Source organism: Oenanthe melanoleuca, chromosome 3, assembly GCF_029582105.1.
Source record: "Oenanthe melanoleuca isolate GR-GAL-2019-014 chromosome 3, OMel1.0, whole genome shotgun sequence".
Taxonomy (NCBI): Eukaryota; Metazoa; Chordata; class Aves; order Passeriformes; family Muscicapidae; genus Oenanthe; species Oenanthe melanoleuca.
This window is the reverse complement of record NC_079336.1, coordinates 50,605,338-50,623,582: the sequence shown is the minus strand read 5'-3', so window position 1 is coordinate 50,623,582 and position 18,245 is coordinate 50,605,338. Positions and strand designations below refer to the sequence as shown.

General features: G+C 37.5%; 1 protein-coding gene across 10 annotated transcripts in view; it reads left to right on the top strand.

Annotated features, from left to right (window-relative positions):
- Positions 1–18,245, top strand: part of ECHDC1 (ethylmalonyl-CoA decarboxylase 1) — a 57,850-nt gene that overhangs the window by 32,807 nt on the left and 6,798 nt on the right. For all 10 annotated transcript variants that reach the window (XM_056488811.1, XM_056488814.1, XM_056488816.1 and 7 more), the window contains exons 4-5: positions 3,950–4,002; positions 5,956–6,036. In XM_056488811.1, coding sequence (XP_056344786.1) covers positions 3,950–4,002; positions 5,956–6,036 — 134 coding nt within the window. The remainder of the gene's footprint in view (positions 1–3,949; positions 4,003–5,955; positions 6,037–18,245) is intronic.

Below are 18,245 nucleotides of genomic sequence, written 5' to 3'. Positions count from 1 at the left end.
GGGCCTATCCTGGTGCTTTTTTGTGGCCATTTAAAGTTTCAGGATTTAACCACATAAATGAAACATTTAACTGACACTTCCAGTATGAACATCAATGCAAAACTGATTAATCTGATATTTATCTTTAGTGAGGATTTTTTTTTTCTGTTGATGAAACTAAATACCATAAACCCCACAATGTCTTAGATTTTATTTCTGACCTCATTACCTAAAAAGGACAGTCCAGTTTTCAAAGGGTATAGGACACTTTATTTCCTTTTTGGAACACCACGAGAGAGATGCTTTTATTAATACAGAAATGTCATGCTTTATAGTTATAAATGGATTTGGGGGATGTTTTCATCTGGATATTTTGTAAGAACTGGTAATTTTAAAAATCTAGATGTGTATGTGATTTTTTTGTAAATTGATTTTTTTTTGTCTGCAATTCTTAACTTCTTTGAGTATTATACCCACAGAAAAGGAGCTGAAGCCAAGCAAGGTCAGTTATTTTCTTATTTGCAGTCTAGACTTTCTTTCAGAGTTCTTCGTTCAGTAAATCTCAGTGATTCTGCTTCCATACATTTTGTATTCTCTCTGTATGCCTATACAAATTACTTGGAGCCACTGCAGTGGCAGAGAGGGCTCTTACAAGGATTAGGTTTGATAACAGATGTACTGGGAAGAATGAAATGTATACGTGCTAGTTGTAACTTTGCTTGGAATTCTCTGCACAGAATCTAGATCGCATGATAGTATTGAAATTAAAGCCTAAGAGTCACCAGAAATGCTCCAAGAATACATAAAACATAATTGCCTTTCTATTTCCTTTGGAAAGTTCAAGCTATTTATCTTTTACTGAGAGTTTCTTTATAATAGCTCCTAAACTATCTGCTTTGGTGAGATTTGCTGTTCTTCAGTCTTACAGAACTCTTCTCTCTGGCTTCATGCAGATGAGAGTGTTTTGTCTGGTCTCAGGTTAAGTTTTCTGTCCACAGGCATCTTCAAAGCAAAAAAAAAAAAAAAAAAAAAAAAAAAAAAGGAGACTAGTTTTATGCCTGAATTGGTGTCTTTCACAGTATCACAGAATATTCTGAGTTGGAAGGGACCCACAGGAATGACTGAGTCCAGCTTTTACATTTAGGTGAATGAATTGAACCCACAATCTTGTTGTTATTAGCACCATGCTCAAACAACTGAGCTGTCCTTTATATATTTTTTTTCAAGGCTACTTTAGCCCATACCTTTTACTAATTGCAGAAATCACTTTTATTTTAACCAGCCAGTTAGGTGAGGGAGGACTGTATTTTTCATAATTTTTGGTACAGTTTGCTTTTCCCTGTGGTCCAGAATAGGCAGAATAATGGCCAAGAATGCTGAAGGATTTTCATGCCCCCTAGTGGCTCTTTGTCCTCCTCTTCCAATTCATTCTTTTCCTCTTTCTTTGTCCACCTTCTCCCATGTTCAGTTGTTCCTAACTCTGAAGCGAACTAGGTCTTCTGCCTGTTTTTCTATTCTGAGTGCTAACATTACATAACTGAATCACAGAAGGTTAATGAATTTAAATTTAAGAAGTTGAAAAAAAAGCTTGAAAAGTTGCCTAGCTGAAAAGCAAGAATAGCTCTTGAAACAACAGCTCAGAGGAAGAAGCACAAAGGAGAATTTTGCTTTCCTTTGTCCCTGTCTAGAAGCAATAGGACAGAGGTTCCCAAGCATAAGCTGTGGAGGGAGGACTTTGGAACAGTTGGAGATAATCTGGAAATATTGTTCTATCTGTAGTGGATTCAAAGCTCTTGCAGCGAAAAGAGCCAGCATTACAGGTTTCTATTTTATGATTTTATGGAGGTGACTTTCTTTTTCTCTGCTTCTCCTAAGCCCACTCCATGCTATTATCCTTTTCTTCCATATGTAGAGCTTTTTACTGCATTTTACCTCCCTTTCTGCTAGTTATATATCTTCTTACTTCAAGGACTGTATTAGAGCTGCAAATATAATTATTCTGCTAGACTGTAGCAAGCAACCCTTAGTCAGAGTATTTTATCTGAATAGTAGCCTCATTTTTCTTGTCAGGGAGGTTTGAAGGGTTTATTTGCCAGGACTCAAGCAATTTTTTTTTTTTTAGTTTTTTTTTTAGTGTGTTCTGTGCAGGCATCTTTTCCCTGGACAGTAATCTCTCTACCACATGAGAGAATGAGGACTTTTCTTTTTGTCTGCTCAGACATAAATGCATTTTTCAATTTTTTCTGTTCTGGAATGAATCTTTAATTACCATTTTGGATTTTGTCATGAATTGAGAAGGCCAGTTTGAATGCAAGGATTCTGCTGTGGTGAAGTGAAAAATCATGTTCTCTGAAGGGCTTTTGTGCAGCTTCATCCTTAGTTCATCCTTAGTTAGCTACTAAGGCAGCTATCATGAAGGATTTGAACGTTCTTTAATTTGGAATGGAAATATTGCTGCTGTTCTTAGGGGCTGTAGGAGATGGCTCCAGCAATAACTAAAAGTCTCTTTATAAATCAACATGTGCTAAAATTTTCAAGCAGTAAACTTTACTTTAGTGCAGTAAAACTAAATATGCTGTTTCTTAGTAGCAATTGTCATGGCACTCACATCTGCCAGAGATCTGTGCCTAAACATCATAATGATGGTTGTCTTTGGACAGAGTAGCTCTTGGGAATACATGACTAAATGGACAATAAATCACCTGAAATTGGCCTGCTGGTATTTCAAGGTCCTATTCCAAAGATGTACTAGAGACTTAATGCATATCTTTCCTTTCCCTGAGGTATGAGTCAGAGGCTTTTAATTCAGGCAGATTCTCTAGCTTGCCAACTTCTATAAAGCTGTGTTTTAGAAATTAGTAAATTCTGGTAAAGAGATGTTTGGTTTGGTTTGTTTGGATTTTTTTATTTATTATTTTATTTATTATTTGAAAGATGTGATGAAATTTTTACCTACTGTTTTTTTCTACAGTGTCCAAACATAATTTTTCTCTTTCAGATAAATAATATATGTGGTTCACTTCAATATGTATATGAACATGGTGATTCTGTTCTTGATTAATTCTAGATGTCTGAGAAAGATGATAATGACAGGGAAGGCAGATAGATAATGATTTTTGTCTCAAAATATTTTCTTTGTCCCCAGAAACTTGTGACTAAGACTTGTAGAGATAGAAGTGTTGCCTTCTATGTAATAACTTTTGTTGCTATTCCTGTTGTGAGTTTATGTAGTTGTTCTTGAATTCGTGTAGAAGGTGTAATGCCCTGCTGCCAAGTGTTCCACATTTTAACTGCATGTTAAAGAAGAAATAATTATTTGGAACACTTTAGTTCTTGTACTGGATTAGAAGGAAACAATTGTGTCTTTTTCACTGTGGATTGCATGGAGATGTAAAACATTAAGGATGAGAGAGAAGAATCTTCTTTCTGGGTCTGGTTTTTTATTTGTTTCAGTGTTTCATGGTTTGGTGGGTTTTGTTTTAGTTTTTTTAGCTGAAATGCTTTTGGCCCAAACAATAAAAGCTTAAATTGGTAAATTGTATCTTGTCTAAAACTTTATGGATTTGAGACAGTAAAAAATAGCTAGCACACAATAGCTTTGTACCGAATATAAAAACTCAGATTTATGGGTATTCAACTTGAAGTGAGAAGTCTGCTAGACTTCTAAGCAGGAAACACTAAAATTTCATAACACAGAAATTCAGTATTGCAATTACTTTGATGGTGGTTTAATTATAACTGAAATTTATATAAGTCACTTGAGTTCTGGTTTGTTTTTTTAACCTGATTTATAGTGGGTTTTCTATTTGTGCATAGTGAGATTGGGCTAGGATTTGGGCAACATGAACCAAAGAGACAAAACCCAGCTGAAGTAAATATAAAGAATGATTACTCCTGTCTACTCCATCTATGTGTTTAATTGCTTCACATTAAGATCACTTAACATTTTTTAATTTCCTATTCATTGTAGGATGGGATGTATATGTGCATGTTTATGCAAAACACCTTAACCAGACTTATGAGGTAATATATTTTATTTACCTGTTTATGAAGTAATTAAAGTATCAGAATGTATTTTGGCTAATTCTTTAATGAGATGTTTAAAGTTAAATACATAGTTTTATGTATGTAATTTTGAATCCCAGACCTTATATTCACACATGTTAATCAGGCAGGTATTTATGGATTTAAATTAGACGAAATTAACATTTTGCAACTATTAGGCTTTCCAGGGATTGGAACAGGGAAAAAAAAAAGCAGCCCTAGGCTTATGTTAGAGTTGGGAGATATAAAGAGTTAAGGAAATCTAGGCCTTCAAATTTTTCTGAAACTTGACCTCTCTAACTCAGTGGAAGTTGGTAGCTCTTAAATAACATGCAGCAACAGGTTACGCAGCCTACATAGGTAACATTTATTTTGATATATTTATTTAATCTTCCCACTTCACAAGAGGAGTGTAGTCAGTTCTACCATCTGGTACTTCTGACAAAAACCACCCTTTCCTTTAGACTTAGGTTCCCTTTAGAAGTCACGTTTCTATTAGATCCATTTGTGGCAGTCTGTCTTTTTCTGCTCAGAGCTCTTTGAAGATGATTACTCTTTGTTTTCAAATATTCTTTGTTTTCAAATAAACTATATGAGAAAATGCTATGAATTAACATTTTTTCTGTAAAATTACCCAGGAGACTGGAGACTTATATTAGTAGTACTGTAAGGAGTCCTCAGAATTGGAAGCCATTTTCATAAGCTGGTCTCCATATAATCAAAATTGATGGGGCAAAGCTAAGAGGAGGAAGACGTGAAGATTAAGCTCCCACCTCAGGTGTGCAGACTTAGTGTATCTTTAAGCCATGGTTCAGGGGGAGCACTGAGCTGCTGTCTGGGGACATCTGTTGTAGATGGGATTAGTCTCCTTCAGAGCTGAGGCTGACTGTGATCCTGAAAGAGGTACCTCAAATGGATTAGAGTGTGGATGTAGCTGTCTTAGACCCACATCTTCTGGTTTCTCATAATCCACAGGAAAAATGAGATTGCCCTCTTCCAGCAGGTTCACTTGTGCTATGTATTGTATGAACTGTGCTGCACTTGTAAGTGAACTTGGGCTGTAAGAAAGTGTTGGTGCTTCTGCTAAAGGAGAACTAAAACCAGACCTGTGGTTATGATTAGAATGCTGACTTCTGAATGTGGTTTGTAAACTGCTCAAAAAGCTAAATGTCTCTTCATAGTAAAAGATGAAACAGCTGTATTAGTGTGCAAATTCTGTGACTAACTAGCTGTCTTAATTTCTTAGGGAACTTGCCTTATCCTAAGTCACTGTTCATTAGTATTCACTTCACATCAGCAATGGGGAAACATACTCTTTCTTCCCTCTGTCCTTTGAATTACCTTGAACATGATTAAATACCTTGAACATGATTAAATACAACACCAACAAAGGTAACAGATTGCTGCTTTCCTCAAAAGGTTTTGTCTGCAAAACAAAGTTTAGTTGATGACTGAGATAGTAGCACTCTGTTTGAAGAAGCTGCTGAAGCTGTCATGGTAAATCTTATTAATTTTAGATAACCCAGCCCTTCAGTTCTTTGTGTCTCTTTCTACTTCTTTCTATGGTGCACTGATTTAGAGTAGAATCTTGTGTTGCTATCCTGTTACACCTTGCAGGCAGTCTTTTTAGGTATATTCTATAGCAGGTATTTTTCGTAACATATATTTTTCAGTACGTGATATTTATTTTGATTCCATTTAAAACATGTGTTGATGTTTCATTGTGGAATTCTGTATCAATTATGCAATAGTAATTTTGATATAAGTGGAATTGGTATCATGCTGGTTGCTCACAAAAATGTAGTCATTGGAATAAATTTGAACAAAATTGATCAGTATATTTTTCTCAATGTTTACTGTAGAAATGGTTTATTTTTGTAATTTCTGAATGGCTAAAAGCATGAATTTTGCTTACTAAAGTCTCTTGTGTAGGTTGCCTTTGATCAGTGTTGCACTAGTTCAAGGAAAAGCTTTTGGAGGAGGAGCAGAACTTACCACAGCATGTGATTTCAGGTAAGGCTAACAAGTTGTGTAGCTGTATGTTGAGTCAGTGATTTAATGATTGTCCAACTGAAATTTGAGAAGCTTGAGGTACTGCTTCTACCAGGAGTCACATTTCTGGGTTCCAAGGCATTTGCAATGAGATTTTCTCATCAGACTTCACAGGAAAAGTTGTGGTTTCTGCTAGGTTATGTGGTTTCGGTCACTGTGTGAAACGAGCAGTAAGGAACTTTAGCAACTGACTGTTACACACCAAGTGGGTCCAACTCACCCCTGAGTGAGAGGTAGGAGGGTTGCAAAATTGTGTATCTCCCTGTGTCTCTTTATGTGAATGTCATAAGTAAGATTAAATAAATAAATAAATCTCTTCATTACTCTTGTGTGTCTTGTTCTGGGTTTATTATTTGTAACATAATTTTGTGCTGCACAGCTGTTGAAACAAGAGTTTGAGGTGCACAGGAAAACAAATGAGGTTTTATCCCTGTTTTTTTTTTTTTTTTATTTTTATGCAGGTGCAGGGATTTGCTAGCATGAAACAACTGGCAAAAAAAAGAAGGCTTTAATTAAACAGGCAGAACAGGAATGGGAAGACACTAAATAATAAAATGTCACTTTATATAGACCATTGCTAACATGCAAACAGCCTACAGATGTAACAGGATAAGCACAGTGGGCAGCATCTCTGAAAATAAGCAACTTTTAGTGATGTTTTCATCTAAGAAAAGGAAATGTGCTCTTGAAGAGGGCCTTAATGCCCAAAGTGGGAAAGGAATTGCCCTGAACAATCTGAAAGAATTAAAAGTAGAATAAACTAGAATATCACAGTGCTGTTCCAGGCATCAGGAACAGGCTTCGGATAGAGGAGATGGTATCTGCATTGTCTGAGCCACTTGTAAAAAATCTTCCTTTGCTTTGAAAGTAGATGTAGCTGCATCTTTGTTCATATCTGTTCAGCACACAGTGAGCTGAAGCCCCAGCTGTGATGTGAGTCCAGGCTGTGTTACAAATGCCTGGGAAAAAGCAGAGAGGCTCCATGTTTGACAGCTGCAGTGCTGGCAGGAGAATGCACCTGGGAGACTCAGCAGACCTTTCTGTATCAGTGAGGCTGTCGACAGAAAGTGTTTCTTGTTATCTCAAATAGGCATTTAGGGAATGGGAATATAATGAAATGGAAATCTTTTCTCTACTTACACTCCAGCTATGCTGTTTTGACATGCTTTGTAATTATAGGCATTATCAAGTAGCTCTTATTTGCATGAATTGAGCAGCTGCAATTCCTCTTATGCACTGCCATAATTTTCATAATAACTACAGCTGTTGATCCATCTTCCATTACTTTCTGCACACCCATCCAGTGCAACTAAATAACAGCAATTCAAGAGCAGCAAATGGGACTTAATTAATAACAGCAACAAGACAGAAAAACGTTCTCTGTGCTGTTATTGCTTTTGAATTTGAGAATTTTAATACTGGTGGACAAAATTCTGAGGGTTTTTTGAGGACTATAAGTAAATATTGGTGGAATAGGTATTCTGTCCTCAGTCGCTAAATGACAGAAATCAGAGATTTGTTTTCTTTCTTGAATAGACTGTTTGGGACATTTTATTTTTTAAAAACAAAATGAGTTTGTTGTGGCTGCTTTTAATTCTAGATTTTCCAATACAGTTCTGTTTTTCACAATCTCTGTTTAAATTACCAAACTGCTTGATTTTGACCTGAAATATTTTCTTGTTTTTATCTCTGCCACTTTATAGTACATTAACTATACTTACATAATTTGAGTTACTCACTTGAACCAAAATGACCTAGATCATTTTGATGACCTCTGAAGTATGGTCTGGCAGCATGATGCACATCTTTACTTGAGTAGAGGTGTATACAATCCAATTTAAAATAGCTGAGGTGGTTTAAGGTATTTCTGATACATTCTTCGTATAGCATTTTTTGTGGCTAATTGTTTCACTCTGTTTTAAGCTTGCTCATTTTAAATTGGATCAGGGCAGGAATGTGTCAACTTTGACACATTTGTTGCTGACATAAGGACAATGATGAAAAGTGGAAGCATCTCAGGTCAGCCCGCCTCTTGCTCGGAGGAAGAGGTCTTCTCAAAATCTTCTTCAGTCTTAGCTGTTTTATGTGTTGTTGCAGTATGACTCCAGAAGAGCAACATCCTTATAAAGATAACATGTTACTAGGGAAAAAAAAAACAACCAGACCAGTCTGGACAAGGGCAAGGTAATTAATTTCCTTTCAGACTTTTTCTGATATGAAAATTGGAAAGATAAAGCTTCTGACACTATAATTATTTATCCCAATTATTACTGCAAAGCTGAGTAATGTAGAAGATACAAGTATGAAACTTGCTCAGACAGCTGAGCATTTTAGTAATTTTTTCAAGAAATACTTTTTTTCAGTGTGCCACAGTTGAGCATGTGAAGGTGGTTTGTGTTTTCTGCTGCCAAATGTTAATGTACTTTACAGTTCTGCATGACACTGCAGCCATTTCAATGAGGTGCAGAACTGGATGTGATGTTGAATTGAGTGATGGAATTTTACAAATAATTAAAGTAACTGCTTTAGGTTTCTTTATGCAGAAACTTGAAGTGTGTCTTGTGCTTGCAAATGTGTGAAGGTAAGGAGAGCAGATTTGGCAGGATTGCTTGCGGACTTCGGACAGGAATGATAGTGGATTGTTAGGCAATAAGATGACAGATATGGAGTAGAAACAGTTGGTAATGAATCCATTTGTGCAGTTAGCAGATCACAATAATCTCTGAGTGCAGTCACTGCAGTGTGCTACCAACCAATAGCCAGAATAACTAACTTTGAATTCTGAGCTGTCTTCTACTTCATGTTGGTGCCTTTGAGAAATCTCTCTGGGGCAATGTCTGTGTAGGTCTATTACACACATCTATGGCTTTGAAAATTTGGTCCGGCATCGCCTGACAAATAGATTTCCATTGTATCTGAGTGGAGGAAACCATAAAGACTTTAGTACTCTACAGTAAACTTTTTCAAAAATAGGTTTCAGAACATCAGAGCACAGCACATGAGCTTCTTTGGAGATCTTTCACTCTGCATGAGGATTTGGGCTTTTAATTTTATCAGAAGGAGCATTTAGGTGCACAAGATGCAGCTGTTTGAAATAAGGGTGCCTCAGGATATAGTAGCATTTTTCAAAGAGCAGAGCCTGATATGAATGTAGCAGCATGGGATTCACATATGTACGAGTTCCATCAAAGACCATCAAAGACCCTTGAAGCATCCAACCCATTTTCAGAAAGATCTGGAAGTAAGAACTGTGCATGATAACTGATTTGCATAGAAAGTGAGAAGCTTACCTCCAGGACAGGGTAGACATGCCTGTAAAAAGGTATCCCCACAAAGCCTGGGCCTGTGTGTGCCCCAGGACCCTGGATACTCCAGCTGGATCAATGCTGGGGCTAGAGCTGATGATCTCTCTTTTATTCTCTTTCTTCCTTTCTTTCTCTCTCACTCTTTTTAATTCATCTCTCTCTCTCTCTCTCTCTCTCTTCCCTTTCACTTTACCCCTTAGTCAAAACCCACTGCTGTGTGCTTATGCTGGGATGTCAGCATAACCATAATGTAGAATAGCAATGCTCATGCCAAGTGTGTAAATTATTAAACAAACTCTATAAACTTTTGTGGACCCTCTGACTTTTGCCATTCCTTTCAGTCATGCTCTCCTTAAGGGTGTACATCACATTCTCGCAGCTTCAAGTGCTTGCTGTGTGGCATAGATCACTTTTTAAAAAAATTCTTTATATAGAATTTTGGTCTCTCATATATATATATATAGATATATAGATATATAGATATATATAGATATATATATATATGTGTGTGTGTGTATATATATATATATATATATATATATATACACACACACATATATATGTGTGTGTGTGTGTGTTTAAAATCTGCAATTTTAGAATTCCAATGCGGTCCTACATCACTTTGCATTTTTAGAGCCCTGGGGGTTTGTTACTACAAGTTTCTGGCAATGATTTTAAAGATCTCACATTGCCTGCATCTAAGAAGGCTGTCCTTATTTTTGACATGGTACATTTGATATCTGGTTAAGTAAGCACTGCTAGAAATGGGCTCAAGAGCTTCTGTTATTTGTCTTGTATTTATGGGCTGGTATGGGGCATCTTTTGCCAGGTTTGATTTAGGATTGAATTTTGTGTCTTTTCAGTCTTTCAGGCAGAGGGTTTTTAGATGTAGTCTACAATTCAAATTTACCACTGTTTGATTTCCATAGAAATTTAAGTAACATCAACAAAGCATGAATTTGAGCTGATGCTTTCTTTCTGAAGTTGTCTTTTTGCAGGGATTTACTTAATTCTGGGTTTTTTAGTTTGTTTTGGGCTTTTTTTTTTGCCTTCAAGAGGCCAAACCATCTTATCCTGGGTAAGTGAATTTTTCTTATCAGCATTTGTCTACATTTTAGACCACTTGAACCATGCAATCTTACATCCTTTCTATTGAACAATTCTGTCTGTTACTGATAAAGTGTGCTGCATGATAATAATAGAGATGGTCCAGATAACGGAAAACTTAGATAAGGCAGATTTTAGAGAATACAGGTCTTGACCCATTCTGATACTTGATGATACACTGAGCTGTTAATCCACCATAGAGAAGTTTAATTTTCAAAGAAAGTTTGAGAAGAAGAGTACGAATGCACTGGAATTGTCCATTCTGCTTGCATCTGTAAAGTGGCTAATTCCCAGTTTATTAAACTGGTATTAGAGATGTTTGAGTTTGATGCATCATTTCTTCTTCACTACTATTTTTTTTCAATATATACATATATTTATTATCAGACAGCTCCAAAGATTGGATAATATGAAGTGTGAGAAGCACTTGAATATGCCAGACTGCTAGTTTTGAGGTGAGGTTATACTGAGCTGTGGCTTCATGAGGACAGAGTGTTTGAACAGCTTCCTTGGATATAGGAGGAGGGTGTTGTCCCTGTTGCATATTCCCAGCTCACTTCTTACCTCTGGTTTGCTAAGTGAAGATGCCTGTATGAGTCAAGTATCTCACTGAAAAGCAACAGAAGGCCTGGGTTTTTCCTGTTTTTACAGTTAACTTGTGACTTGTAAGGGAATATACTGGCTGGAGCCAGTGTAGAGGAGCTGAGTCTCTAGGAGATGGCAAGGAGCTGTAGGGGATGAGACTACAGTCTACTTTTGGCTCTGGGGAGCTGTTAAATACTGTCAGTTTCCCTTGAAGCCACAGCTTTCAACTAATTGAAAGTAACTAGCACTAACTTTGCACTGGATCAGCTTCCAGAAAATGTCTTCTCGAGTCCCTGTTAGCTCTTTCGTTTTTCAGCCCTGTCATGTGCTATTGAAGGGCAACACAAAGAACTCTTCCTCTCTTTATCACTCCAAGTAGCAATATAGTTAATGTTGTAAATCTCTGAATCCACATCAGGGTTACTATTCATTGAAATGACCAGATGTTCCCAAAATGACTCAATTTCCCTGTGTTTACGTAAGCAGGTGCTGTGTATCTCAGCCTACTTTTACTGTACAGTCTTCCTCTTCAGCCCCTGGTTTTATTTTTGTCTCTGATCCAAAGCAATCCAAGGTCTTAGCAAAGACTTGGAGCCCCACAGGCTGAACCTCCATGCTCTTCTTCCTTCTTGATTTATGCAAAATTGTGTGAAACAAGTCTGTAAACTGTTTGAACTTGTTAACCTTGTTGGCTTCAGCTTCCTACTTCCTGGATTCTGTAGTCAGTAAGAAATTAATTACTATGCTGTTACTCAGCAGTCTTAGAATAAATAGTAAATTCTTATGTTAAATAGATTCCTATTGCACTTAAACAGTTGTGTGTATAAGAATTTCTGCTGTATCCATGGTCTGTTACTAGGTGTTTATATTCCAGTCCTGTTTTGTGTGCTGAGGATTCATATTCATAAACAAAAAGGAAATATATAGACCAAGGAAACCCCAATAATTTAAGTTAGCATAGATTTGCATATGTGTGAAAGAGCTAACAATTGTAGATAAAAAGATAGCAGGGGAAATTATACTTTTGGTGATAATTGGACATATTCTTAGGTATATTTATGGGGCATCTGTTACAGTTTGCTGAAAACATGCCTGCTTCTTGTCCAGGTAGTCTGAACATTACATCAGTAAGTTGATTTGAGGTTCCCATCAGTATAACTAATACTCTATATTCAAAAGTAAAGAGAAGCAGCAGATTACTGCTTCAGTGTAGAATTTTAATGTTAAATTATCTGTCTCATTTATGCCTTTTTGAGTTATATCATTGTGCTCCTCCCCTCCTTCCCCCAAAAAAATCTCTGAAGACATGTATCATATCTGGAAAACTTAGGTCACAGTCACTGTAATAATTTTTAAGGAACCAAACCATGCCAGTCAGTGTTTTTTTGTTTTAAATTAACAGGGTATCCTGACAAAGTGGCAACATTCCATTATAATTGAATCACCAGTAACTTCAACTAAGTGTATGATCTCTCTTTGCTTTAGTCAGAAATTGTGTAGGAAGTGCCAATACAGCATTGGTAGCACAGCATGCAGAGACAGCTGAATTTCAAAGCATGTCCTGTTATCCTGTGTCTTGTGAAGGGTTGTTAGTGTGATGTTATGTTGTATTTTAAGTTCTTTAGTGCTGTGAGTTGCAGAAACCTGATACATCAAATCCATCATAAAGTATTAGAGCAGCTTGCATCTCTTAGGGCTGATGTCAAGAAATGCTGCTCCTTTCCAGTCAGGTGAATTCAAGCAACTGAGGTGATCCTTGTGTTTTTGACATTTTAGATTCCAAGCTCACCCACTGTTGGGAAACCCATCCTCCCCTTTGTATATCAGCAGTACAGATGAGCAGAAAATGTGATTGAAATGTTTCTGCCTTAAGAGACTCTTGAATTTGGTCTGGGAATTTGTTCTGCTTTCTATGGTTTTGATAAACATACATGATAAAAATAAAAATGTGGGAAGCCAAAGTTATAAACATGGTTTGCACATGCTGTATGAAAGTGTGCACATAATATAAAAAAATACAATATTTCCTCTTTGAAAACAAGCTCCACTGTACTTTTTATATATTATTATTTCTAGAGGAATACTGTCATTTAAATTTGACTAAAAATTTTATAATCAAACACCTTTGCCTCAGGTTGGTCTTTTTCATCAAAGGACCTGGTAAAATATCACTGGATCTTTCCTGATAGAAATTTTTGCTTTAGTCTAAAAGGCATATCTGTTGTTGAAAATGTTTGCTTGAACTGAATCCAAAGAGCTCTAGTTTCTTTTTTTTTTTTGGGAAGGAGAGACTCATGTAACATTTCAGATTTCCAGCATGAGTAATTTTTCTGTGAGCGTTATTTTGGCATTCACTCACTTGTGTACAGAGGCTTTGGCAGCCTGTAAAGAATAGCTAAAACCTGCTTCATGGGTAAGGTCCAAGTGCTGTGACAAGATGAAAACTGCTCCGAAAATAATTGTATGGTAACTGAGGTGCCTGGGACCACTGACACCAGGGTAATTCAAATATAGTCATAACTGGGAATTAGTAGAAGAGAGTGTTAGTAAGGTATGGGTAAACAGGGGAGGAGAAATAGGGCGGTAGCCCATGGGTTGCTGTTGTACATATGCAGGTAGTAAGGTGGATCCAGGCACTGCATCTTGAACAATGGGGCATTGGTCCAACTTTATGGCTCTGGGGGATTCATTCCATTTTTAGAGTTTATACTGCACACTTCAGGGGCATTAGAGCTCCCCAGGATAACTATCTGCTTTATTCTCTTGGTTCTCATGTGTTCTTAAATTGTGATGTGAACCCTGTGTGTGTTCAATAAGGCTTTGTAAAACCATACTGCTCCTTGCCAGTCTGTACACAAAGGGTGTTAAACAGGTCTGAGGCAGCACCTGTGGACAGGGCAGTCTTTATTGCTATCTGTGTAATTGTAAAAAATTTGTCTCTCCTACCTAGGAAAGACCTTTTAATTTACTTTTTCTGCTGTTTTCTGAAACTTCTCAGCTCACTCGGATGCTTAGGCACAGGATAGGATGAGGGAATGATGTGTGGCTCACACAGGTTTTGTCTGCTCTCATGCAGATTGAGAAGGGGCCCCCCAGTGTGTGTGCAGCACACATTGTCTGGCTCATGATCCCTCTGGCCAGCTCTATTCCCCACCTCCACCAAGCCTCCTGCATGGTGCTGCCCACCCCCAGCACCGTGGTGGGGATGGGACCTGTGGGCATTGCATGGGAGCCTGAAGAAGTATCATCCTGGAAAATGGGTTAGACTCACTTTGTGGTTTGGCCAAATAATTTTCTTTCCTGTCAGTTTATTGAAAAATCACTGGGAAGGGAAAAACAAAATAAAAAGGCTCATCTTACTTCTTTTAATACTGCTCGTGGAGTTTTAATCAGTCATGCTTTTTTTGGGCCCTTATTTCTTGCCTTGTGATCTGCCGTCTAATTCAATTTTTCATTCCTGCTGCAGAAAATGTCTTTCTGCAATTTCCAATAGCCAGCTTCATTTATCCTCCTTAGAAGAAATGTAGCTTTTTATAGCATGCTTTTTTCTCTCTGGCTTCTGTGAAGCCATGGGTGAGAAAGTGTCAAGCCTGAGGAAAAAATTCGATTTAAACCCCTTAATCAAGGTCTGCTGTGTGAGCCTCCATCTGCACCTGACTCCTGAGAGATTCTGGTCCAGAATGAGATTGAAAGTCTGTGTGGATGGCAGCCACTGTGACAGCAGACATCACCTGCAGGAGACTTTGGGGGGGCCTCACCTACCTTGTCTTGATTGAGACTGTGCTACTCCCCTTGCAGGGCTGTAGTCTTTCCCCATGTTTCTTTCCTTTTATTATGCCTTTATCAAACTAACAATCTTTCTGGCCCTTTTTTAGCACCTCTCCTTAGATCAGGGAAGTGTTTAAGAAATAGACCCTATTTCACTTCTCTGGTTGTTCTTATACAATCATGTCTAGACCAGTTTTAATCTGGGTCTTGCCAGGGCACTCTCCCAGAGGGTCTTTTTCTGCTGCCTTACTGAGTTCCTTCATGCTGGTAGGCCTTTTCTTGATTTTTCCCAGTGCAGACTTTGCTACTAATGAGATGCTCTTTTTTGGGGGACATGCAGTTCTCTGTGTCTGCCTATTATAATTGAATTCCAGTTATTCAAGAGATCTTTTTCTAGTAACAGTGTTATTTTTGTGCTTCTCCCTGGATGGCTTCCTTTAGAACTGGCAATCTTGCAACCTCTTTGAGTTGACTTTGTTGATTTTGGAGGCTCCTCTCACATTGTATATCCCAATATTTGGGCAATAGGTGGTGGTTATCCACACTTTAAGTTCCTGTCTATTCCTAGAGACCACATTCCTCCTAAAATGGCTCGTCTGTTTAGCAATTTCTGCACTTGTGTCCCAGTGTTCCAACTCTTCCTCTAACCCTTGCTGTTGCTACATATTCCATTATTTAGATTCAGGATTCCACTTTTCAGAATTTTAGCATCTGCCAAATGATTTGGGCTTCTAGATGAAAGTATGACTTTGTCAATCGTTCTTCTGCATTTCATTTGACTCTGGGTAAAGTGAGAAAGGGTGATAGGGTGATAGAATCATGTTATAAATTGCTATTTTAAGGCCTCCTTTGAAGAATGCAATTCTAATTGTTTAGGTCCCTTTGCTTCCCTCTGGGAAGTGCCCTCAGGTTTCCCAGACAACTCAGAAAAATGTTAACTCTTATTTAAGAAAATATTTCTGGAATTAGGAGTCTATTTACTTGATCTGACTTTTTCCCTGATCCTTAAGTTCCATAAAATGCCTTGGAAAATCTGACTGGAGGATGGCAAAGGTAGAGGGTAAAGGCAATATGTGCTAGGGAGACATGAGAGATTTTTCTAGGCTACTTTATGTAAATTTTAATTCTTAGCCTTTGTGGTGAGTGGGGGGGAAATGGATGCACTAAGAGTGTTACAAAATATTTCAGTAACTATAAATAAAAGTCCATATAGTCTCTGTGAAGCAATTTGAGAAGAACTGTGAGAGAAGCAAGCTTTTGTGTTAGTGAAATTTCTTAGGATGGCATCAAGCCTACTCTTTTGACACTGCGATTTAGAGTGTGCCTAGAATACTCTGTGCTTGGGAGGCTTGATAGGATTTTTTTTTTTTTTTTTTTTTTTTTTGCTTCTTGGGGATCATTTTAATTTATTTAAACCTCAAATAAAGAAGGTATCCTTCTATCCTAGCTATCCTTCATCTGTCCTAGCTGTTTTGTGATTTTAATTGGTGGACTGTTTTTAAATCAGTGAAAGGATTTGAGAGGGCTGACTTTCTGATGGGCTTGTTAAAATAGTAGCTGGACCTACTTCTTTCCATTGCTTTCTTGTAGAAAATATCATGGATTAAAGCTGATAAACAGGAAAGATTATTAATGTGCACAGTCTTCTTTTAGCCTATTGAAACTTGGAATTGCAGAGCATCTTTTAGCAACTGTATCTAAGATAAGCATAAGGCATACAGTTTTCTAGGTTATCTTGAAATTATTTTGTCTTCTATTTTTATGTTCTTTGGTAGTACCATCTAGTTACCATCTAGTCCTCTGTCAAGTGAATATCTGTGACTAAAGGATTTTCAGAAAGAACAACCATTTGTGGGGGTTTGCTTTTATGATGCCATAGTGATCTGCATAGACCATCACCACAAGCATGTAGCACAAATCCTTACTTTCATTGGTTTTACAGTATTTTTACTTTGCAAGTCTCACTTTGTGCTGCTGTGGGTCTGAAGTAGCAACTGCTACAATATCTAATTGCTTTATTATTTCTCTGTAGGGCAGAAACATGAGAAGCTCTCAGTGAGAAAGAAGATATGGGAGAGATCCAGAGGGAATTAATACTAGCAAGTTCTGTTGGGGAAGCATTCAACAGCTATGGCTTGTCAATATTCACTGCATTGCTCCAGTTCAAAAATCTGCTAAATGGAATTAGCAAGTAGCTATTGATTAAATGTTTAATCTGTGTCTTTTTGGTTCTTTAAAGCCTATCCAATTAATCAAGTGAGATTGAAAGATAAGTGAAATTATGACTAACTCTTCTCAGGGTGAACTTGTTAACATTTTGAGAGAACAAGGGTGGGGTCTTTTGGTGATAGAGGGTTTAGTAAGATGACTTTCTGTAGCCATTTTGTGTAGATAATCCCCTTGCAGAGTATCTAGGTAATTATTTGATGGTGTAGTGATAAAGAGACTGCCGAGACACTGCACTGGATAGGCAGAGAGGGATTAATTAGTCCCAGCTTGCTTTTTGGAGGAGACTGTCTCACTCTTACGGGTCTAATTCTAAAAACATCTGTCTTGAAAATTGAAGTAAGGACTGGAGGCTGCTAATCGGCAACTTTGCTGACTGGCTAAATTATTTTAGTTTAGTAGTGCATATTTCTTCTGCAGAATATTCTTCCCACAGTACCTTGCTGCTTCAGAATTCATTTTTACTGCAAAAATGACTGGTTCATACATTTGTTGTTTCAAGATGAGTTTCTGTAATAACTGTGGAAGGCTTGTGTGTTGGAATACTGGACAAGGCTTACACAAGACGAATTGTCACTACCAGAACACAATGTTGTCATGTAATTAACTTATTGGTGTTTAGGTTTCCAGGTCAGGTCTCTGCAGGCACAGACTGCAGCCTTACCTTTAGTCATTTCGGGCTTTCTGTGGCTTCGAAAATATCAAGGCAGTAGTTCATATTCAGGTTGTGTTTTCAAGGTTGTACTCAGGAATTACTTCTGTCATTAAACATTCTGGAGAAGGTAGGGATTAGTTTTGCAGCAATTGCCAAGGAACATTCATATATAATGCCTGAAGAATTTGTATCTTATTGCTAAGGAAGTTCTGTAGTTTCTCACACATGCTTTAATATCTGTCTTTCCATGATGAAGAGAACAGGTATAAGACATATTAAATGGGAAGGTGCATGATATCTTGTATATATTTCTGACTCTGAGATTTGGAATACAGATACCAGAGGTGGGCTGTGAGTGCTAGGTACCAGTTAAACTTTGCAAATCCATATGCCATGCTAAAGAAAATGGGAAGAAGGCAGTGAGCTTGGGAGATTCCAAACCCCTAGGTATGTGCTACATGAACTGTTCAAAGTAGTGTGACCTGAGTTCCACTGTGCTTGACTGCTTAAGTGATTATCTTTAT